The 25,084-nt window shown below is 36.5% G+C and overlaps 1 protein-coding gene and 1 long non-coding RNA gene across 2 annotated transcripts in view; one reads left to right on the forward strand and one right to left on the reverse strand.

Annotated features, from left to right (window-relative positions):
* Positions 1-19,247, forward strand: part of LOC136840703 (rho guanine nucleotide exchange factor 17-like) — a 36,228-nt gene extending 16,981 nt beyond the window's left edge. Inside the window, exons 12-14 of the mRNA XM_067107505.1 lie at positions 3,122-3,323; positions 7,400-7,499; positions 15,395-19,247. Coding sequence (XP_066963606.1) covers positions 3,122-3,323; positions 7,400-7,499; positions 15,395-15,529 — 437 coding nt within the window. The 3' untranslated portion in view covers positions 15,530-19,247. The remainder of the gene's footprint in view (positions 1-3,121; positions 3,324-7,399; positions 7,500-15,394) is intronic.
* LOC136840704 (uncharacterized) overlaps positions 14,337-25,084 on the reverse strand; it is a 105,304-nt gene continuing 94,556 nt past the window's right edge. Inside the window, exon 4 of the long non-coding RNA XR_010853707.1 lies at positions 14,337-14,648. This is a non-coding gene — a long non-coding RNA (uncharacterized lncRNA). The remainder of the gene's footprint in view (positions 14,649-25,084) is intronic.

A 25,084-nucleotide genomic window follows, 5' to 3' on the forward strand; every position in this document is an offset into this window, starting at 1 on the left:
TATAAGGTTTTCAATATTGTATAGTTATTTGTTTATGTACTTTTTTCACATTGTCATGTTAATCTTAAGCTAACATCAGTTTTTTTTGTACATTATTGTTATTGTTACTAGTGATTAAAGTTTTTTGGACCTTCGGTCTTCTGTTCCCTTAGAATTTTTATCTTTTAGTTTAAGAATTATGTTTATTTTCTGTTAATTTTTTCATCGCTGACACGACCCGATCCAGAAAAGGGATTTTGACGGAAGGAAAATCTATTTCTGGAGAGGGGACCGTGGTCACCCGATGACCCACCTCCATCATGTGTCATGTCCTCCCATAGTAAACATCATTCTAGTGGGGTGTTGCTTTCATGGAATGCGGCTAGCAGTGTTTGTGTGCTGTCCACGGGTGGTGGTACATGGGTTTGTAATCGGCACCTCCCTGTGGGACTTTGACCTTGGGATCTCTATAGGATAAGGTTCCGTGTTTTGTAGTTCACCCTTTTCCCATACACGACTCCATCTGATGGAGCTCGCTCTGGGGTAGTAACTCCAGCATTTCATTTAGCTTTCTCTGGTATCTAGCAAACGGAATTACCTAGAAATAAGTGCTGAATGGACTTTTCATCGGGTGACACGGTCCCTCTCCAGAAATAGATTTTCCTTCGTCAAAATCCCTTTTCTAGGTAGGTAAAGTCCACCCCTCAGATTGGGTATGACCCCAACATTGCCACTGACCTATTCAGTTTCCAAGCTGTGGTCAAGTGTTACAAATGTGTTCACATATTGTTTATTTTCATGCATTTTCATTCCATTTTTGTCATTTCTTCAGGTAATACGATTCTTGCCTTTTTGCATTAACCAGTAATTTTCCTTGGTACATTTTAAAAATTTGATTTTTTGTTCCCGCAACTGTTGCTTACCTCTGAGTTCAGGTGGCCACTAATAATATATTCCCATTTGTTAGTGGGTTTTACTTCAGTAAACATGAATAACAAGTTATTTACCAACCTTATGTTGATCTGCTTTTATATTAGCATGAAACAATAATTCAATTGATGTCACTGAATGGGATACAACTTCGGGGGAAAAGAACATTGCTGTTAGAGATATAGCATTACAGTGTCTCATCAAAGTACTGGCATTATCTAAATACACTATTTTGTTGTGAAGGGTTCCATCCCCGGCGCCGCACTGTAAGTCGAAAATTGCCCTAACCAGAAGCATCATAATTATAATGCGAGTAAATAGCACTTTCAGTGCCATTACGGTGCCATAAGTGCCGTAAGTCCATGTAACGGCACCATAAATCCACTTAATGGCACCATAAGTCGGGAACAGCATAACCCGGGGACTCCCTGTAGTTTCATACAAATACAGTTACGTAATTTGTGACACTTTGTGGAGTGAGTAGCATGCAGTAGCTCTGTTAACACTTCAATGATTGTGATAGTGAAAGAGCCCAATTCAAATACAGTAAATCTTTTTGGGGGGAGGACCTAACAGGGATCTTCATGCATTTAAATCATTATTACCATTTTTGCAAAGAAGAAACTTCAAATTTAATTTAACCTTGTTGCCATAGTGTTCTCCTGTCTGGAAGTTACCAGCATTCCCGACCTTTAATCTATTAAGATTGGAAGTTGTTACCTTAATGCCATGATGTTAACAGATATAGGAACCTCACAAACAAGTCATGATTTTCTTCCAACTATGCCTAAAGTTTTCAGAGGAAAGTGATTATCAAACAGGAGCTGCATCATCTGCATATTGTACAGTCTTTGCTTCAAGGCTAAAAATAACAAAGAATCCTTGATTATTTTTATTTGGAATACCAAACAGGGCAGTCCAGTTTCGTTAAAAAACCAAGTATCTATCTTGTGGTCATTTGCAAAACAGTGGTGGAAATCAGGTCCCTAACTTGTGACAGCTAACTTACAAAGTTTATATGAAAAGCAGCACTAAAACTGAGTTTTTGCAGCATCTGGACATCATCTCTGAATCATTGGCTATGCTGTCCATATAAGAGCAGAACTCATACAAGATCTCTGCAGTAATAGGTTTGGTCCTGCTGATGCTCTGTGTACAAGAAGAAAGTAAGTCTCACTAAGGGTGGTAAAGTTTAACTCAAAGTTTGGATTCTGACCACAACAGCCATGTTTAAGCAGTGTATTCCTTGACTGAGTAAATTGTGCCAATTGTTTGGGGTGGAAATAGACCTTTTCCCACCTCTTCCTCTTAAATGTCTTTTACAGGTTCCTGATATTTTTTAGTCTTTTGGTGATTATCAGTGCGATATACAAGGCAATTTTTCTGTGAACCCTGAATTGATTCACCTTCCCAACATGTAACTTATGATTTCAAAACCACTATGTCTATCAGTGCATCTATGGCCTCCCCATTGTTTCATAATGTTAGTCCTCATAAAACTCACCACACTAAGACTGATCTGTAGCACTGACTATTCTAAGAGCTTCTGGGCCATACCATATTATAATGAAGATAGTGGTGTTTTATAAGAAAGGCAGAGCAGTCCTGCATCCTATGGTTGATTAATAACAGGACCATCTTACCAACAGCCCTATTCAGGTTGAGTACTCCTACATCCTATAGTCGACTAATAAACGGACCAAATTATGTACAGTCGTATTTTTACCTGATCATTGTATCACTGTAGGAGAACTTTTTCTTCGGTTGTCTTCCTGCCTGAATAGTCTGTCTAGACTGAAGTAGTGGTTTGCATTTTCTACAAATCCTTACAAATTGTCTTGAACAATTCATGTCATAGGTGCAAATCATTGTCATTCATCAAAGTCCCTCCTCCTTCCTGTCCTGCAGGGAGTGAGGCATATGAGTTTGATAGGAGAGCTTGAAACTGTATAAGTTGAAACAGATTGTAGGTTATACCCTCAGTTATGAGCATTCCTCCCTTGGCCAAAATATAGTTTCCTTGCACATGTAATTAATTTGTAAATATCTGGCTGTGTCCTTAAACTGTGCTACTTAGTAAATGACTTGATGGTTAGGTTAAGGCAGTGGGTTGTGTATGTACAATATTTTTTTATTCAAATTTACATATTTCAGTGTAATATTTTGGCTGTTCAAATCTCTTTAAAAATATATTGAATATTCCCCCCTTCAGGTTGTGATGACATCATTAGACAACACAAGGCTGCATGCCTAAGAGTGACTTCTCTCCTTGCGTGTAAGGATCTCTTGTGGGTGGGAACAAGTGCAGGAGTTATCATCACAGTACCACTGCCCCATCTTGCTCATAATACACACCGTGTTCAGGCACCTTTGAATATGGTTGGCATACCACATGGTCACACAGGTCATGTTAGGTAAGTCCTGAATTTCTAAAATTGTTCTCAAAATATAAATGGCAGCAAAATGGTTGCCATTTTGAAAAACTATTGTCAGGTTTTGGAATTTAATCTTCTCCTGGGCCCAGGTAATATGAGTTTGAACTTCCTAGACATCTTGGAAAGGTACCACTGACCATCGTGTTTCACGAGATTATTTGTTGATATTTTATAAAGAACTAAATAAAATCATTTTGGATCTTTATGGCCACTTGCATAAACCTGCTAAAGACTCATATAGGCTTAGAAATGTAGGAAAACTATTTACAGTAGACCATACATGTATAAAAAATGTACATAATCTGTTTTATCACCTGAATACACAACTCACTTATGATAAGTAAAAACTAAAAAAGACAAAAGTTAATACACAAACGATTACAAACTGCAGACATCATCATATGCAGTTTAGAAAAGTGCAAAGGTAAAGATGATGTCAGTCTCAAATATCAAAAATGGTACTCTACCTTATCATATACAGCATTGCAGTACAAATTTATCATTTTACCATTCTATTCACTCTGACTGTCAAATTTAAAATGTCAAGTTGTACAGACTTTCACTCAATACTCACAGGGTGCTGCTCCTCATATGGAATAAATGATAATGCCATACATTTAATAAGCATTTGTGTATTTTTTGTGTTTCTTTGTAAGTTTTAATAACTGTACAATAAGTGCATCAGCATATTTATATCGCATCATCATTCCTCAACATCACCATTTGAGAGACTGATGTGGAATTTTATATTCTTAAACTTACATATGAATCAAGTGAGTGGTATTTTTATAAATGTTTTTTCTGTTAGTATTTTATTTGAATCTGATAAATTGTTAATACTGTACTGTATAATGAAAAAGTCGCACATTATACTGTACTGTATTGTATTTAATTTGGTAAATAATAAATGGTTTGTGGTTAACTACACAGGAATTTGGGAGGGTCTTGAGTTACTTGCAGAGTTAGTTTTGCAGTGGACTTTCATCTGTAACCTCATGAAATTTCAAGCAGCAGTTGTCATTTGATTCAGCATTCACAAATCAATACATTTCCCCCCTTCAATAGTTAGGGGTCTGCTTATTTGTAAGGGCTCATATACTGTACATTGTTATCTCTCAGTCCAAATTCTTCTCGCTCCCCTTCATCTTTCCTGTTGCACAGTATTTTATGTTAATTTCCACCCTCAAAGTTTTGTCACTTCTACATATTTGAATACATGTCTCAGGTTTTCTTACCTACTCAGTTTTTCAGTGTTCCACCAGTCTTTTCTCCTTAAGTCTTTTTTTCCTTAACTAGAGTAAACCAGAAAATTGTTATCTGTTGTAGCTGCTGATTATGCCTGTTTCTGACTGTAATTTGTTAACTTCCAACTTTACCACACCATTTTGTCTTTTATCCCATTCACATTGAGCTTTCTCACTTCCAGTTTTTCTTGTTCTAGTTTCATGAAATTTTGTTTATTTCCATAAATGACTATTGAAACAAAATCCAATACTATCACAAATAGGTATGTCGAGCGTCAGTCCCATATTGAACTTGGTCGAATCTCTGAGTATGAAGAGACAATGCTTTAACATTTTACTTCTACGCATTTCTATTACTATTGGTCTTGCTTTCCACCTATTAGAGACACTTTTCTTCCCTTGACACAAAAATACTGCTTCTTTTGTAATTTTCATCTGTTCTTTGAAGTATGTTTGTCATTATTTCTTAATGCCTTCTGCACCATGCAAATTGTTGATAGCTGAATCCTTATTCAAGCTTAGGCATTATAATTTTTTTTCCCAATTCTCTTTTCCAAACTTTTCTTTAATTAAATTTTCTCTGTCCTTTCAGCCTTTCGTTGTAACTCAACCGTATCGCTTGCCATTTTACGGTTATTCATTGTTTAGTCTAATTCACCTTCTTTCTCTTTATTGGTTCTATAATCGGTCTTCCCATTTTGGTTTCTCTTTGTCACTATTCCACAGCTTCATCAACAAGTACCTTGATCATACTCTGCCTACACCTCAGCATCATCATCTGGTTCATCTTGCCTTATGATATTCACAGTTTCTGGATATTGTTTGAATTCCTTTGTTCTTTAGTCACGTATTTTTTTCTGTATAACTATACTTATGGTTCATGCAGTACTAAGTTACATTTCGTAGTTTTTAATTTCCTATCCTTGTTGTAATGTAATGTACAAGACTTCATGGTACACCACTAATGGTCATCCTTTGTTACAATATTTCATTTATAATTTTTCAGTTTTCTCCTAAAAGCTCCATTTTATTTTTACATCCCATAATTTATTTTGTACTCTATTGTTCTTTCATCTATTTTCCGTTTGAAGTCCCACTCTAGATACAGTGTTGTTCAGTCATTGTTCTTTTATCTATTTTCTGTTTGAAGTCCCACTCTAGATACAGTGTTGTTCAGTCATTGTTCTTTTATCTATTTTCTGTTTGAAGTCCCACTCTAGATATAGTGTTGTTCAGTCATAACTTTCACCATCCTTTTCTTATGTTGATAATTTCATTTCCATCACATCCAATGCTCTGTCTTTCCTTTGTCCCTTTGATATATTTCTAAATATCTCTCCCTTCAGTTCTGCAATAGACAAGAATATATCAACCATGTTCCTTGCCCTTTTCCGAGCATGCTGATTTCCCTACTTATGGCATCTGTTACATCTCTTCTTGTTCATTTACTGTAAATTCCAGTAACTCATTCTCAAGGTGTCTATTATCATCATCTGTAGCAACATCAACTTTTGCTTACTTAAAGTTCAAGGGATACTCAAAGATTCGTTACTGACAGGAATAGTCATAACTGTAGTTACAGGTTTTTTCTAGCCTAATGCCTTGCTGATGCAGGCTACCTGTTTTGGAAATACACTCTTAACATTTTCTGCTCAAGAATGTACTTTATACAAGGTAGTAAAAGACACACTGAAGAATATTAAATTTCCTAAAATTTTAGAGCAACTAAGCATTTCATACTGCCCTTCACATCTGGTCACAGCAGTTAGTTTTGTTTCTTGTTACTCAACTCAACTGAAATTCTTCATCAACTAATGATCTACAGTACTGAATTACCTGCTTTTTGGATAAAGGACTCACAGTAAATGTAACCTTTTTTTTATTTATGAAATATGTAATTCTAAATTTTATTTGTACAGTATTTAGCCTTATTACTGCTATACTTAATATAGAGTTATTGAAGCAGAGGGAGAGGTTCATTTTATTGGTAAACATTGCTTCTTTACTCCATTTTAGCCTTTATGGTACCCTTAGTGAGCGGCTCACTGAAATTCCACGGCTACACATACAATGCATCCCACCAATGTCAATAAAATAAACCTCTCTCTCTCTCTCTGCTTCAGTCATTCTCTATCAAGTACAGCAGTAATAAGGCTAAATCATAAACCACAAGCTAACCAATACAAATATTTACAAAGAGTATCAAGGGCATGTTGAAATACTAGTACAGGCAAGACTACAAGGCAGTACTGTACTAGCAAGCCTTCCATACTTGAAAATCAAGACAAACATGGCGAAATAGTTGGAAAAAAACTGAAATTAGAAAAAAATTAGCTTGTCAAAGGCTTTAACAAAGTTACAAAATAGACCTGATCTTACGAAGGACTGAGAAAGATTTGCACAGCCCAGAGCTACATGAAAAATAAAGTATTCACTGTACTTGGAAGAGAGGCACTAGGATCAACATGAATGCAGAAGGTTCCAGAACTGTAATTGCATTTGGGAATGGGAGCACAATTTAGTGAGAATGAAGCAGAAGAGATGGAGGACTAAGTTATTACAACAGTAAAGTATGACTAATGACTGCACAATGGCCAGGTCTTAACAAAACTTAAGACTACTGTACGATATTGGAAATGTTTTTATTCACCTTACAGTACTTAGAAGTTCACCAACAACAGATGAAAGCATCTGGGCACATTGTTAGTATTTTTATAAACATTTAATTTAAAAACCAGTTCTCCTTGATTTTCCACAGCTGTTTTGTATGAATAAGTAGTTTTATACAATTCTAACTGTTTACATTTCTAGGTTTCTAACAAGTGTAGAGTTGACACCTGAATCTCGACCATCCCGATTGAAGAGTCATTCACGATATTCTTTTAAGGGCAAGGATCATCCTCATCATCCAGTAAGTGCATTTGACATGAGTTTTATTATACTTATAGAAATTGTAATTGCAAAGAAAGTCAGATGTAAAGCACCACATGTATTTATTTCAGAGGCCACACAAGCTAGTAATAGCACCCAAAAGAGCAAATATTAATTAGTGTGGTATATGATTTTTTGCATCAATTATTTCACTTTGTGAAAATCAGCTTCATTGCTTGTTGCTTAAACAATATTTAGTTGCTTTTACAATAGTGTGTTTGGACAGTTTAGTTCCTATAGTTTTCAGTGGAATGGAACTGCTGTGTATTCATGTAATCCATAAACCATTACCTTATTGAAACCCATTACATAAGTACTCAAAGGGCAGGAAAAAAAAAGTATAGGACGCAGTTGATTGTGTCATGCAAATATTGTGTCCCTCAAGGGGGTTGTAATTCCAACTGCTTCACCCTCTGACTCATTTCTAGTTTTCTGTTGACTTGATAAGACACCAAGAGGCCCACGGTTGTGGTCTTGCCCATGTCAACATATCTCATCCAACCACCACTTGATCACTTGAATACCCCAGAAGCACAGTGAGAATTCAGATTTCACTGATCAACATGGCCAATCTGTTCTCGAGTTCTGTGTACCTTCTGATTCTGTCCAGCTAACTGAGGAACCCATGCATATTTCTGGTAAAAGTTTAGACCTCATGTACAAAGAAAACTTCAGCCTCAGAAGCCCAGGCAAGAGTAGCTGCTTTCTCCATCATCTAAGAAGGGTGGAGAACCTTGTGAGTCTTTTTGGCTCCCCTTCCTGGGTTAAAGTTAGCCATGATCGTGCATCTGGTACTGCTATAGTTACCAACAACACAGGCCACAAATGTTCCGGCTATTGTCAAGTCCAAGGCCTGTGAGTGTATGGGCATTTCCGATCATTGTGCCATTTAGGTGGACATGTCTGCTATTCATTATATTTCTAATTCTTCCATTGAAAAAATGATCTGGCTGAAATCTAGAGCCAAGTGGGAGTGCATTATTGAAGCTTGTCATGCACTTAATATTTCAGATGCAATATCTGATCCAAATCCCCAGTGGGAGTTGCGTCAAATGCCAATTACTATTTTGGTTAGGTGTCACTAGAAAGGCCATCAAGATCGAGTAAATATGACCAACCATGGTTTGATGATACAACTAGACAAGCTTACCATGACCGATCAAATTCAGCTCATGGAGACGAACTCATTCATGTGAAAATGCACCATTTTTGTCGAGTCTTGCCATACCTCGTGGAGAAAAGTTATGCCGTAAAAAGAATGCAATGTTTAGATTAAAACAATTGCTGTTTATTTGATTCAACTCATTCACTAATCTTCTCTTTTTCTTGTTTTATTCTCATCAACAGATGGACAAAACAAATTATTGAAAGATTGTGGAAAGATATTATATTTCTGCCATTGTTTGTTATTTCTTACCTCTCAATGTGCATGTAGGCAGGAAACGAGTAGAATGTGAAAGTATACAGGCATATATAGTAGGGAGTGGGTTTAAGTTTAACAGAAGTCTGGTTGGGTTGAATTGTCACTGCCAGGTGTTTTTGCTTCATCCAGAGACATTGGGACCCTCTTTGGATGCATTGATAGGTGAGGCTGGGGGGATTCTACTGGTGTATTCTTGGTGAATATGACCCCAGACACAGTTACACCATCTTTTTTAATAAAAGTTTTCATTGGCATGCCATTTATTTAATGTAATAATTCTGGTTTGCTGTTAGACTAGACTATTTCCTTCAAGAAGCCATTGTTGATGAGTATTTGTGCTGAAGCTTCATTTTCTTTGAGAAGCCATTGAGTATTTGTGCCAATGCCTCAATCTCTTTAGTAGTATTCCTCCAAGTGGAACAGTGGGTAAAGGCATGTTTGGTGAAAGTATCCACCAGAGATTTCTGGTACCTGTCCAAGCAATCAATCTGTTGAAGCAGAGGCTTGGATTCATTAGTTTTTATGTGAACTGCAGTAGTGTTCCCAATCAGTCTGATGTAGCAAAGAGAGGACACCATCAGTGCTTTTTACATGCAGAGTGAAGGACAGAGCACTCCTCAGAAGTTCTGTGTAGGGTTTTTGGGCCCTCAATCTGACAGTGATATTGGGGTGTAGGGAATCATACTTATGACAGCCTCGAAGATGCCCATTTAGAAGTTAACAAATAGGACTCCAGGTGGGGATCCCATTGCCAAACTGTTATTCTGGCAGTATAAATGGTCCCCAATTGTGATGAATGGGGTTTTGATGGTGTCTGTATGTCTCTAGAAAGGTCTCAGGACCTTCTCTTGAATGTTCACATTTGGATGTCCTCATCTACACAATCTGTCACCAAATGTCTCATTGACAGGGAGGCTTGTAAAAATGCCCTCAACTTCCAGCGGAGCAGTGATGCCATTGAAAAGGGGCTTTGGAGTTCCAGCAGGAAGTCTGTGGATGATTGGAGGCAATACCTGTTTGGCTTATAAATAGTGGGGTGGTCATTAACTTTTTTTGGCCAGGTTGTATGCCAGTTTTTATCGGGATGATAATGGGCGGTAGAGGGCTTCCAGGCTTTTGAGTTTTTAACATTACCATATATATATATCCAGATTACCAAGGTCAGGGAGTATCTAAGGGCATGCATTAGCTCAAGGTCTGATTTTTTCCTGGTATTTGTTGGTGTTGATTCTTTCTGTGGTCCTATTAATGATGATGTGGTTCATTAAACATGCCTTGTCCTCCATCTTGCTGCACTGGTAAGAATGGTTCTTGATGATTTGCTTAAATTTAGAATCATTAGCCAAGATTAGGTCTGATTTTTCCTGGTATTTGTTGGTGTTGACAAGTACCAAGGCTGTTGCTTTACTGGCTCTTAATGGTGATGTAGTGGTTCCGTTTTAAGCTTTTGGCCTTGTCCTCCATCTTGTTGCACTGGTAACAATACAGCCAATGAAGCTCCTGTTTCAGGAAGCACCATGATGGGTAACTGGCCAATCATAAGCGCAAGTCGCTCAACCTGACCCTATCCTTGGTCTCTTAAGGACTGTTTAAACCTCATTGAAACACTAGAGTTGATAAATGCAATGTCCATGTCCCTCTGTTTCTTGATAAAATGGAAGTGTTAAATGATTACCTGAAACAATGGTTTTAAAGAGGGAGAACTGAATTCAAATTCAGTATATTCTTCTTCCTCTACAACAGTGCGTTGGTTGAAAGTATTTTGTCAAAATTTATGGAGAGAACAAATTTTGTTCAATTGGGACCATTGGAGGACACAACACAGAAAAGCCCTTGGAAAATACTCTTTGAAGTTTCCAACTAGGTACTGAGCATGAAAAACTAAAAATGACCCTTTCCTTCTATTGAAATGACTGGTTCATCCTCTTGCAGGGACCAAACCAAAGTGGCTTGAGATATGTGGTCTTGAGATTATGCAGGGTGAACATTGTTCTTGTTCCTTCTACTTAAAAAGCATGTAGTCTTCAAGTCTGTAAGACATACAGTAATATGCTACACAGACAACAATGCTTGATTTCTAACAATCACAACCAGATTTAAAAGATTAAGATTCCAGTAGTGTTTTAGGAAGTGAACTTTACTGCAAAAACATTTGGCATCTCCTCCCTCAAAATATGGTGTGCTTTGTGTGCCAAAAGAACCACTTTTTTTTTATGGTGGTTTTATATTCTCTTTAATGCACTTAAGGTGACTTGAAACCTTTGTACAGTATTTGTTTCTTGACTCATATATTATTAATTCATGTACACAGTATGTTTAAAAGCAGCTAAAATTTAGGTTGTGACTTTTTCACAACTAAAAAGGTAGCCACAATACACAAACAAACAATTAATATTAATCCACTTAATTTGTACTTTATTGCTATATTGATATAATGTTTTATGTATCAAAATTCTTTTACACTCTGTACACACTACTGTGGGCCTAAATTGTCTTACTGTATGGCTTAAGCTAACCTGCAGTTGCAAGATTACTTATCTAAGATAACTGCATACTTTTAAGGTGAAAATGATGTTGGAATTGCAACAGTGTTGCCCTTTTATAATATATTCACACTCAAATCTTTGAACATTTAGATGCACTGAGCATTTGCTTTTAAGAAAAGAGAAGTACAGGATGTTAACTTTGGTGTGATTGAACAAGACTGAACTGCTAGTCAACAACAGATCACGCGGGAGGTTAGTGTTGGTGATGAAAGTATACAGCATCATTTATATAGTAACATGCTTTCACTGGTTCAGGTGCATTGAAGGTCAGCAGACGCATTCTTGATTTAACTAAATTTAGGGATGATTTTTCACTAAACTGAAGATAGTTATGAATGTGCATATCATTGTTTATTGTATTATCTGTGATGCATCACTATATTGTGATCGAAAATAATGAGTAAAAAAGCCACAATAATGTAATTGATAAACTGTATTTTTCAAAATAATACAAAAAAAAAAAAAAAAATTACGAAAAAGGATAAAAACAAGGGAGCTTTCGACCGTTTGCCCAACAGTCCTCTTTAGCCAACTGAATAAAAATCTTGTTTTTCTTAAAAAGACACGTTGAAAAGAATTTTCGTCACAGTCGATCCAGGAAAACATCGAACAATCATTTGGTGTGGACTTTGCAGTTATGCAATGGCTGTTTCCTTGTATCTGTGGGCCAATTGCTGTGATCTTTGTAACAGCTGTCACTCGATCTTACTGTGCTCATTACTGGTGACTAGGTGGTTTGTGGGTGGAGAACGAGTTTCAGCATCGGTGCCTGTTGTTTCTGCAACAACTGCCAATTTGAGAATCTGTGCAGGGAGAGGAGGGAGACACAGTATCGGAAACTGGCTGAAATTTAAATTGATGGAATGACAGACTAGCCTGTTTGTATGCATGTCTGCCTGCATAAAGGCTTTATTGCCATCTAATGTTTTGCAAATATTTATCAAAGCCCCCTCCACTACTCTTCTATGGCCTACTTGACTACTTCTATATATAGTTTTAGCTCCCTCCCAATCCATGATGTGATTGTTCACCCAACAATGTTTAGCAATAGCGCTGTTTTGAGCGAAGTCCCTAACCGCTTTTGTATGTTCTTGCAATCTAATGTCCTTCCTCCTACCCGTTTCCCCAAAATAAAATAAATTACAGAGCTTGCATTTTATAAAATATACTCCTATGTGTCTCTTGTTACTATCACTATCAATTCTGTGGCTACTATTCTTACTGAATTTGGATTTGATTGAATTTTCATATGTGAAAGCTACTTTAACATTACCTGCACTATTGATTAACTGGGCTTTTGATTTTAATTTTTCATGATACGGAAGTGTTATGAATCTCTTGCTGTGATCAGTCTGCTTGAGTGAAGGGTTGTAAAACTTTTTCTTAGCCTTAGACAAAGCATCCTCAATAAAATGGGCAGGGTAACTCAACTTACTAAAAGTATTTTGAATATGGGCAATTTCATCATCTAAATATTGTGGGTCACAAACTTTAAGAGCTGACAGCCATGTTAACAATGATATTTTTATTTATCTGAATGCTATGATAGGAATAAAAATGGGCGATATAATTCTGCATTAGTCAGCTTTGGCAAATAGAAATTCAGACTTCTTTGTGTTTGGATTGTGAAAAACTAGGACATCCAAAAAGGTAATTTGTGCTCTGATTCCTGTTCAGAAGTGAAACTTGATTTGTTGTATCTGAACAGGAATCAGGCACAAATTCTTTCTAAAGTTCTTCACAATCAAACACAAAAACAATATTTACCAAAAGACTAATGATGAAATTGCCCATTTTTATTCTATCATAACATTCGAAAGGAAAATGTTGTTAACATGGCTGTTGGGCTCTTGAAGTTTGTGACCACAATATTTAGATGCCCATTTTGAAACATAGAGATGCTTTACCCCATTTTATTGAAGAAAAGTTTTACAACCCTTCACTCAAGCAGATTGATCACAGTAAGAGATTCATAACGCTTCCATATCATGAAAAAGTAAAATCAAAAGCCCAGTTAATCAATAGTGCAGGTAATTGTTAAAGTAGCTTTCACATATGAAAATTCAAACAAATCCAAATTCAATACGAATAACAGCCACAGAATTGATAGTGATAGTAACAAGAGAGACACAGGAGTATATTCTATAAAATGCAAGCTCTGTGATTTACTTTATTTTGGGGAGACAGGTAGGGGGAAGGGCATTAGATTGCAAGAACATAAAAAAGCGGTTAGGGACTTCACTCAAAACAGCGCTATTGCTAAACGTTGTTGGGAGAACAATCACATCATGGATTGGGAGGGAGCTAAAACTATATATAGAAGTAGTCAAGTAGGCCATAGAAGAGTAGTGGAGGGGCTTTGATAAATATTTGCAAAACATTAGATGGCAATAAAGCTTTATGCAGGAGGACATACATACAGACAGGCTAGTCTGTCATTCCATAAATTTAAATTTCAGCCAGTTTCTCAAGGCCCCTGATACTGTCTCCCCCTCATCTCTCCCAGCACAGGTTGTCGAAGTGGCAGTTGTGCAGAAACAACAGGCACCGATGCTGAAACTCTTTCTCCACCCACAAACCACCTAGTCACCAGTAATGAGCACCGTATGGTCGATCAACAGCCGTTAAGAAGATCACAATGGTTGGCCCACAGATACAGGGAAACAGCCATTACATAACTGCTAAGTCCACACCGACTGATTGTTCGATGTTTTCCTGGATCAACTGTCACGAAAATTCTGTTCAACGTGTCTTTTTGAGAAAAAGAAGTATTTTTATTCAGTTGGCTGAAGAGGACTGTTGGGCAAACGGTCGAAAGCTCCATTTTTATCCTTTTTTGTATTTTTTTTTTTTTGTATTTTGAAAAATACAATTTATCAGTTAAATTATTGTAGCTTTGGATTTCCTGATGTTCACAATACCTCATCAGTTGGATAGTAGTTTATCTTTCTCATGTGACAAAACACTTGGAGAAAGCAGGTGGAGTGCGTCGATCAGTCATCCAGCATCCGAGTCTGATCATGGTGCAAGGGGACTAGTGGGGTGACTCATCCATGACAACAGTGTTCTAATGGCATGCAGTTTGGTTCAGGGTAATGCTTCCAGATTGTGCCTGGCCAGTCCTTGCTCTTCAAATAGCTGTTCCCAAGTGGACTCCTCTCTGTAAAGATATAAAGTATTAGGTTATGTACTACTGATGAATTTGATACATGGCCTATTGCATCTAAGGCCCAGACATCTGTAGTGAACCAAAGGGATACTTGGCATCCTAGAATTTCAAAATAATACTAAGGTGATACACACAAAACAGAGGACATAAATAAAATTAGGCTCACTAGTTTTTGCTTGGACTGAGAGATAACTAATTCAGAACATAATTTTGAACTAACAAAATTCTTAAATCTGTAATATGAAAAGTATGATATTGTTCAAGATTTTTTAAATGCAGGAACAATAAAAAAATAGGTAACAGTTCAAGATCAATAAATATTTTTCAGTTCTTGAAATTCATTCCTAATAAGTGCTGATGAATAATTCTGTGTACAGTGTAAGTAACCCAGACAATGAACAAACCCAGTTGATCATTAATGCCAAATTATTAAGACAAACCAGTAGTTTGCAGAGTACTTGTACATAAATCTGCTGTTCATCTCTCTTGGTAGCCTGCTTGCCCATAGCATTTGTAGGCATAAATAAAATTAAGAGGTTTGCAATTCCCATGGAGAGAAAAGTTACTGAAACAGCCATATTAACAATTGGTTTGATCGTGTGCATTATAAATTAAGAAATAAAACCTGTCATACACATATTAAATGTACCTCACACTTCTTCCCTATAACCTTATTTCGTATAATTTTATAATTGTATACAGTATATCTTATTATTCATAATTTCTGTTTTTTACAGCCAGGAACAGCAGCACCTTCTAAGTTATTAGTCATATCTGGTGGCGATGGTTATGAAGACTTCCGTAGCTCTGGAATGTCAGAGTTAGCTGGGCGTGATGACTCGACTAATCACTTGCTGCTTTGGCAAGTCTGAGTGCCACCTCATAGGAAAAATACTAAAGGTTTACCCAGGAATAAACTTCTTTAACGACATCAGCTATACTTCTATGAGAGACTTCCCCAGTACCACTTTGAAAGGTGTTTACTGGGTGCTCTTGATGTGACAATCTGCATTACAGGTTGTTTCCCATAATGCAGGCAAGATGATCTTCCTGACGCTCGAGTATGTCAGCTTCCAGAAATACCTGTACTGTACAGGCAAGATGATCTTCCTGAAATGTAACCGTTTCAGCCTCTACACAAAATCTATGTGGAAATATACTGCAGTGGACCTTTCCTCCTGATACTGAGTCTGACGTAACTAAGAAGTTTATGTACATTTTAATATTCTGCCAAAAACATTGTAGATAACATATCTAATTATAGTCATATATTTTCCCGATACGTGTACTGTTATTGCAGTGATACTAATTGGCAGAGTTAGGTCAGTTAATAGAATATAAAGTCTAATAAGTGTGCTTATAAGTCTTATTCCGTACCTGCATTCTGCCGCATTGTCGTTGAACCTTCTTAAAATATTTCTAAAACTCCTCAAATGCCAGTACAGCGTAGCTGCAGAAGTACGCAGTGTCAGTAACAAAGTGAAGCCTTCATACACTGTGCGAGACTAAACTAAAGTATACAGTGCATTTTAAGGTGTGTTGAAATCATCATCAGAAGTCACATGGGAATATGATCTGCCTAACAAAGATGAAATGGATCTGACAACATACAGTAGTTTGAACAAATCTCCAGATCCTAAACCAGCAATTACCTAGTTATCCGTAGTTTATATTAGTGTAATAGTATTCTAGATGAAGGTCTTTTTCATGCAATGCAAATTAGTCAATTGGTATTTTGCATTAATTTTTACGATGTCATTTCATCATTTTCAATGTAGCACTGATCATTTTCCGGTTTTACTTTTTTTAAGATAGTAAGAAAAATAAAAGCAAACTGCCACTGTATTTATTAACCATGATTATGCCTGCCTTAGTAAATGACAGACTTGTGATATGACACACGTGTGCTTAGTGATATTCTTCTCGATTTTCTTCTTTCCAACAACGAAGTGCTTGCCTCGGCTGGAGAGATTCTCCGAGCTGTAGTTTTGTTACACGTGATATTTAAGCACCAAACTCTGCGGTGGTCACTATAGGGATGGAAAGGAAGTGAAAACGCTTTGGACAGTTCCATCAAACAAAATTGCCTGAAAAATGCGAATTGTTTCAAATGAATGTTAAAAAGGTTGACTTACTTTGTGCAATCATTGGATTTTGAAAAGAAAATTAATATTCCAATATAACTAAAAAGATGGCCACTTATAAAATTTCAATATTATATTGCAGTCTATCCTTCTGCCAAATGATTAGGCCATTCCAATGCTAATGAAATCACATCCAGATCAACTGCTAGATTTCTTAGCATCTGTTAATTACTAGACAAGGGCTCTTTCAAACCTAAAACACACATGTTTATTCAATTAATGAATAGAATATCATGAAAAGGTAACTGGAAAGATATATAAAATTAAATCTATAGCTTGGTGATGCCTAAATCTTTGTGCATTGGAACAGACTACTTTTAGATTGAATTATTTAAATGTATAGAATTTAACTAGTCATACTTCAAGGAAATAGTGATTTTGTTGTGTTGGAAATCTTTAAGGAGGAAACAAATATGAACGAATAGTTCATCACTGAAAATAGCATCAATAAAGATTCCAACACAAGAGTGTGCACTTACCTTTGGTCATCTTGGCAAGTAGGCATTTCTGTAGTATCAATTTTATTTTGCCATGATTTAGCTACCTTAAGAATCTTCTTTGGTTACATTACAGGATTTTAGATGAAATGAAGCTGATGTGTAAATTTGTTATAATTAAGCGAATTTGTTAATCAGAGAAAGGATTCTGACGGCAACAGGAAAATTAATTTAGAGCGCTTAGCTTTTATCCCCCGTTTAAAAAGTACATAGGTTGTAAAAATAGCAAAATTTCTGTGACAAGATCAGCAAATTTGCATTATACAAGTGTTTTGTGGCTCAGTGTTTCAGTCCCTGTTTTTCAATAGGTTGCCAGGAGAGTATCATGGATGAGAATGAAAAAGCATACCATGCTGTTGCCTAAATATATGGAACCAAAGTTAGATGATGCATCATCCTATTATTATGTTTGTTACTGTGTCTGGCCTGAACTGATGCAGCAGAGGGCATTTAATACCGTAGCACATTGCATTTACTTAACCAAAAGCACAATCAAGAACTCTGTCATACCTGTGATTGTCTGCAGTAATAAAAATATATGCTGAATATTTTAATGAAAGCACTTTTTACGTACACAGTTTCTCTGCATCTTAAAAAGCTTATACTTTGACAAATTCGTAGTGTTTGAATATTCAACAGCATTATTTCATGGAAAATAAATGTACAAATGAATAAGAGTAGCTCATTAATACAAAGCAATTGCATTTATTAGGAAATTTAATTAGGAATAATTATTTGTAGTTCATTAAATCTATATTAAGGTGGTATTGATCAGTTTTGCACATTATGTCATTTATTTTGTTCAAGTTACAGGTATGATATTCAAGTGAATCAATTTACTCTTTCCTGCCTACTCGCCATGATGCATATTTATGTTATATATTTTTATCAATGGGAGCATTTGCCAAATGAAATTGTTTGAGAACCGCGCGGGAATAATCCTGTGCTTACGCCGCATATTTGTTATAATGAAATTATGTGAAATTTTATTTTCTTAGTGATATTTTCAATTATTAATACAAATGTAAACCAGTGTCATCACTTCTGATTTTGTCAGCAATTAGAGACTGTAGCACCTAGAAAACATTTTCTTTTGCTTCTAAAAACTCGAATGTTGCTTTGAAAAGTGATTCCAGTGAGAGAAGATTCAGTCTAAGTGATGCAGTCGCTGGTTGCATGTGTCACACTACTTGCACAACATTCACCCATTTATTATTTTTTTTTTCATAGATTTTATTATCTCTCATAGAGATTACTGTTAATAGGTGGATGTATGACTGTATGCATTAGTATGAGGAATGTGTGGAAGTGTGAACTGCATAACTTTAGTTTCGATCTTCAGTAATTAGGATTCATGTTATCACCCATGTGGCTATGACGCCAATCATTACTAGCACTGCATTGCGATTACGTGACAAGAATCTACATGATACAGGCTCAGTTAAACTCATGTATGTTAATAGATTTCACTAAAGTATCTCATTATTTAGCACATACGGAGTGCACTCATTCGTCTGTTACGAGAACGATCTATACTACTGTACGGGTGGAGCATTTTGTGGAATTCTCTGTACCGGCAGCTCTTGCTAATTGCATTATTACTTACTGAACCCTAGGGAGGGTGTATGCAGTGCAAGTTGTTGTGATATAAACTTCAGAGCGCTTCTGGGAAATGATACTATGAGAATTCTGCAAGCCTTTATCAGAAAGAAATGTAGTTTCAGTTCATTCTTAAGGTTAATCTTCTATAGTGTCATTTGCCAGTAACCCAAAGAATTATAAACCTATTGGAGCTGCCACAAGTCTCTTTTCCTTTGAATCAACAGTGCTATTCCTGGTGGGCATATCCTACTGTGACCATACCCCCAGCACCTTATCTTATCTTCTGCTGTATTTATGAGTTGACCAAACTACTGAAATATTAATAAATTTTAGTAAAAAAAAGACAATGTATGTTTTATTTCAGGCATGTCTTTGACAATTCTCAGTCGAGTAACAATTCTGATTTCAAAAAGGGTGTGAGTGTTTTTTAAATCAATTTTAACTACTGCTAATTCTACTCAAAGATTATGAAGCATATATCTACTACAATATCTTGATATACCATAATGGCATTCTGCGTACTGGGTAAGAAACTGCAAGTGTAGTTAAGGGTTGTCCACTCTGCAGATGTTCATCATTAAAGGAATTTCTATGGTAGACTAGGATTGCTAAGAGACAGGTTATGGGGAACATTTGAAAAATGGATGCACTACAGCATTTCAACAGCATTCATAAGTGGCACTTCAATGGATCTCAACTTAGCAGATTTTGTTATTTAATGAACTTGACTGAGTCTAATAATAGTATTGAAAATATTTTGTACTCACTGGAGGAATCTGTTAAGTATGATAGGGTTATCCCTATCAGTGAGCTGAGCATGTGCAAGTGGGTAACCTCTCATTCTTAGTGGATAACTTCCTAAGTACTACACTAGAGGTATCAGACTGTGAATGAATGGATGCATGTACTCACTTTGATTGACACTTCACTGACTGAGCCTCAGAGGTGGCCAGTGAACATACATGACCAACACATGCTGTTGCTACAGCCTTCCTAACTGCCTCAAGGTTTCCCTGTCACCTTTTTAAAGGAATTTAGGGCATCCTGTCCCTTTCCGGCCATGTGTTTTGCTAGGATCATGTCCTTTCAGTCATAGTCGGGTTGTACTCAGAAAAGGGTTTCCAATGTTCCAGCCACACCAATGGCTCCGCGTCATTCCAGGGAGGCATGTGGTGGGTGATATTTGAGATAACGGAAGGAGCAGAGACTGGGTGTGGATGATCAGCTTCTGTGTTGGGCCAGTGCCATGGTACTATCCTGCTTGGATCTTTCACGCTCAATTTCCTTCTCCTTCAGTGCTAATTCATGCTGTTGCTCCTTTTCTTTCTCTTGCACTAGTTCATGCTGTCACTGCTTCTCTTCCCCCTCTCCTCTCTCTTGACACTCCTTTTCTTCCCACTGCTCCTTCTCTTCTTGTCTTAGTCTTTCCAGCCGCAATTCATATGCCCTTTCCTCTTCCTTGGCTTTTAGCAGCAGCTACCTGCTCTTGAACCCATTGGGCCAGCTGTTCTCCTTTTAACTCAATACTTTTCCCTGCCTCCGTGAAGGTTTTGTACTCTTCAGCGGACATGTTGCTGAGGCCTAGGTTGGAGTCTAACCTTCCCAAGAGATGCTTAAAATTTTAGGTTAGGATGACCACACAAGCAATTTCATATATATTATATATATACATTAGTTTAACCAGACCACTGAGCTGATTAACAGCTCTCCAAGGCTGGCCCAAGGATTAGACATATTTTACGTGGCTAGAACCAATTCCCTAGCAACGGGACCTACAGCTTATTGTGGAATCGAACTACATTATAGCACCATTATAGCAATTTCTATCACCAGAAATAAATTCCTCTAATTCTTCATTGGCTGGTCGGAGGGAAACAGAGTGCTAGCCGAGCGAACACCCCCTCCAATGAGGCACTGTCAGGTCCCTTACATCCAAGTTGTCATACTTTCCGTAGCTGGAAACAACTGCAACATTGCTGTAGGGCAGGAGGGTGATTAAGGTAATGGGTTTGTACGGAAGAAAATTAACATTTAAAAAAATTACATTTGTTTCAACACAAATCCATTACTTTATCATAGCCTTAATAGTAACTTAGATGGGAGGCATACTGAACTGCTGACATTCTGATAAGAAAACTACCTGAAAGAACAGGTGGTCCTGGGAAAAGATTCATAAAGAAAAATGTACAATATACAGTATGTAAATTGGCAGCTCAAGCTAATCTCTTGAGGAGGAGTCAGATTACAACACTTAAGGACAGTGAGGAAAACCAAATTCTGCAGCAGTGGCTCATTTTGAAAAACCATTATGATAAAGGATGTGTACAAAACTCCATTTTTAAGTAAAACAAGTCATTATACAAACCCATGAATGTAATAATACTGTATTAGCCTTATCCATGTGAAATGAACCCAGCTTCACCAAACAGAAAAGCTGAAAGAAGAAAGCCAAGTATGCAATCATATCTCGCCACTCCATCTGGAAGAGTGAGGGAAAGGTCACTGTAGGTTATGATTACAGGGTGCATCACCACTCATTCTGGAAAACACTGAGGAAAGTTGGTTTTAGGTTATGATTAAAGGATGCATCAAAAGGTTTTCTAAACAACACTGAACCCAGTTACTGACAGTAACCAACAGATGAGATTTTTGGTCTGGCACTAACTCTCAACATGGAGAATATAGACTAAGAAGGGACAGGCTGGCGACTTCAAAAATCTTATTCATGACCTGTTTTGAAAAGTCAGTTTTTTCTTTTGATGGAAAAAGTGGAAGACCATGAGTTTTATTAAATGCTGATGGAAGATGATGTGTTAAAATTTTTATGGAAGTGACTGGTTTGGAGTAAAATATGGGTCTCAGATAAGGATTTGATGTCTCAAGAACTACTGAATATCTTATGAATGGGGTATTGCAAGAGGTTAAAGATGACAATCAGATTTGTTGGATAAAACTAAGTTTCAAATGGTGTGAATAACTGACGTCAGTAACTAACAATGGTTTGGTCATATGGAGAAAGTGAAAAATGACAGGCTGGTGAAAAGTTGGCATCTCTCTGAAATGTTCATCAATACATGAGTGAAGGCACAAACATCTAACAGACTGAAAATATTATACTTCTGTATGTAGGCCTAATTTCTAGTCTACCAGTAACGTCTCTTTAAAACCAAATCCTTTTTGACAATAATATATGACCATGTCAGTCCTCCCTTATGAAACCCAAGTCAAGAATATTTATGTTTGTGGCACCCATTATAATATTATGCTAATGGCATCCCTCCTACACGTACTTGTTTAATCAATACTGAAGATTGCGTATCTATGCATGATTTTTTTATGCCTCTAAGTGTATATGGCTATCATTTGTTATTTCCTAATTGAATTCGAGTCTGTATGTGCCTGTTAGTGGTGTGCGAAATGATCATTCCTCCAAGTTTTAAGAAAATGCCATTACAAGAGACTGACATTTAAATGTAGTGTATCCTGCTGTGTTAACAACAAAGCACATGCACACGCAATCAAGACTCAAAAAATGTTTTTCCATCAATTTAAAATTTACCAATTAAACTAGTAAACTGAAAAAACAATTTTACATTTTCGGCGGAACACCACCACTTGTGCAATAAGTTTGCTAAATTGGGATTCATGCTGCTTTCGACCAGGCGAATAAGGCAAAGTAATTTGTAATAAATATGATATTTAATTCACGAAGGCTTGCTTGCTCTCATCATTTATGTCTCAACTTTTTTTTTATCTTAGTGGGTCCAGTCTCTTATACTTTAGCTTAATCTTTCACGCTTCACAAGTAGACGAACAGCAAATAATTTTGATGGCTCTTTCCTAACCCTTACTCTAATTAAGAAACAAGTGTAAATATACTACAATATCTATGAAAACTGCAAGAGAGTTGCGAATCTTAGACCTATTTGCGCTGGTTACGCCTTGCTTAACAGCAAATCAAAAGATACTACTTCAACACTGACTCAATCTAACCTAACCCTCTTTTAACCTAACCTTTCCTTCGGCCCCATGCCCTGACTTGGCGGAGGGAAGGGGGGCTTCGTTTTCTCTCACTTCCCCCCACCTCGCCTCCTTATGGTGGATCGAAAATATCATTTTCCTATGTTTTAACATATTTTGAACATTTCTGGTCCAGATTCGTTAGCCAATAATGACCTACCCATCCAACCCTAACCTAACCTAGGGTACCTGGTCCTTACCCTAGTACATATTATTTGAAAGCATTCCATAAACTTTAACTTGAATCTGAAAGACAACTATCAATGGGATTAATGTCTTTGCATTTCACTTATTTTATGTTTTCTCCCACCCAAAAGACCCTGAAAGTACATCTGCTGACTAAAACGTAAGAAAAAGACGGTAAATAAAACAAAAAAAAAAAAGACGGTAAATAAAAAAAAAAGAAATATCACAGCCGGCTCATTGGATATAAAAAAAATGATGGGGTCCGTTATGTCTAAAAGTAATCATTTGCTAACAAAATTCGTGTCAAGAAACATTCAAAGCACTCATTAAACTAAAGGAAAATTGTAGTTTCAGGTCCAAAATGCAGTAATGATTTAAACTAAAATAAATACCTAAGTGCACAAATAGGACCTAAGTATTAGATACACGGCGGGTATTTAGCGAGAAATGGCAGTTTCTTAGAGTATTTTGGTTAATTATTTACAATTTAACATTTTTGGGGTATCTAATGTAATTAACGTGTAATTAACCCCTGAAGTCCACCCAAAAAGGGGTTTCCATACGCGACCTTCACAAGACTAAGCACGGATACGTCTGTTTGGAACGGTTCATATCCCATCCAGCAAGTGCAATAACTTGTTAACGTAGGGGTACCGGCCCCCGCGGGCCAGTACTAAACACGGCGAAGGGACATTCCATTTGGCCGACAACAAACAAATGCACCGCCAGTATCAGAACTTCAGAAGCCCTAAAAGTGCAGAAAAAACAGTTTCCAAGGTAAAAACAGGCGTGAACTAATACTTAGAATTACCCACAAATATTCTGCAGCATTAACCGATACTTATATTACTAAACTAAAATGTTAAGAGGAAAGAACAGCCAAATAATTTTCCAATTGATCTTAATCGTTATGAAAGCTGACATATTTACAGCATAGTCCCAGCTAAGTTCAATTCTTTTATAAAATTGTGAAAGAAAATGGAGTTACAAATTAAAGGGTGACAATAATAACTTGCAATTGTCCCCTTTTGTAGTACATAATTCCTTCGTTTTTTAATATAATTCTTAACTAGAATTTACGCGGTAGTATCAATTAATGAAGAATGCAAGGTCACTGATGCTCAGAAAATTAGCACACTTTATCAAATAAGACATAAGTAGGCTAATAAGCAAAAAGAACCGAACTTACAATATACAATAATAATAATAATAATAATAATAATAATAATAATAATAATAATAATAATAATAATAATAATAATAATTCCACCTTAGATAAAAGGTTCAACACCTAACAACCAAAGCGTCATTCACAATGATAATGTGAATAGGTATTAACGTTATTTCAAAGGATTAATTTAGAAGTGATTTTAACAACCTGTAGTGATATAATGCATAAACCACAAAACCAAAAAACCAAGGTCTCAAATTTTCATATACCATTAAACTATGTTAGAGCCTAATATAATTTCCAGTTCCCTTTCTTGTAGGCTACAAGAAGTTGTAGTTTATAGTATGCTTTGAAGATTAGCGATAACTGCGTTTTTCTTGGTAATTTCAAATTGGTTTCACATAGGTTTCACATACAGTAAGGGGAAATTAACTTTATGCAAGTGGAGATAAACACACGGGTCTTCCGTGTTTATCTAGTGTTTATTATAGATGATACTAGTTATCAGTTAAAGCCTTGCAAAATCAGCATTAAAAATATTAATGATAATGGCTTCGTCTCGCAAACCACTGTAAGAGGGAAAAAAAATACTCGGAATCCTTTCGAGTAATGTTAAATTAATTTCTTAATACAAAGACCAGACATTCGTGACTGAATCTGCTGCACTATGCGTCTTGATTCAAGCAACCTTTAGCATTATTAAAAATGGATGAATCATTATTCAACTACGTTCCCCGGAACGGATTGGTGTTTGCACAAGGATCGGCGGGGTTTATTTAGCTTTAAAAATCATGTAAACTACGCTTA

This window comes from Macrobrachium rosenbergii, chromosome 8 (assembly GCF_040412425.1).
Source record: "Macrobrachium rosenbergii isolate ZJJX-2024 chromosome 8, ASM4041242v1, whole genome shotgun sequence".
Taxonomy (NCBI): Eukaryota; Metazoa; Arthropoda; class Malacostraca; order Decapoda; family Palaemonidae; genus Macrobrachium; species Macrobrachium rosenbergii.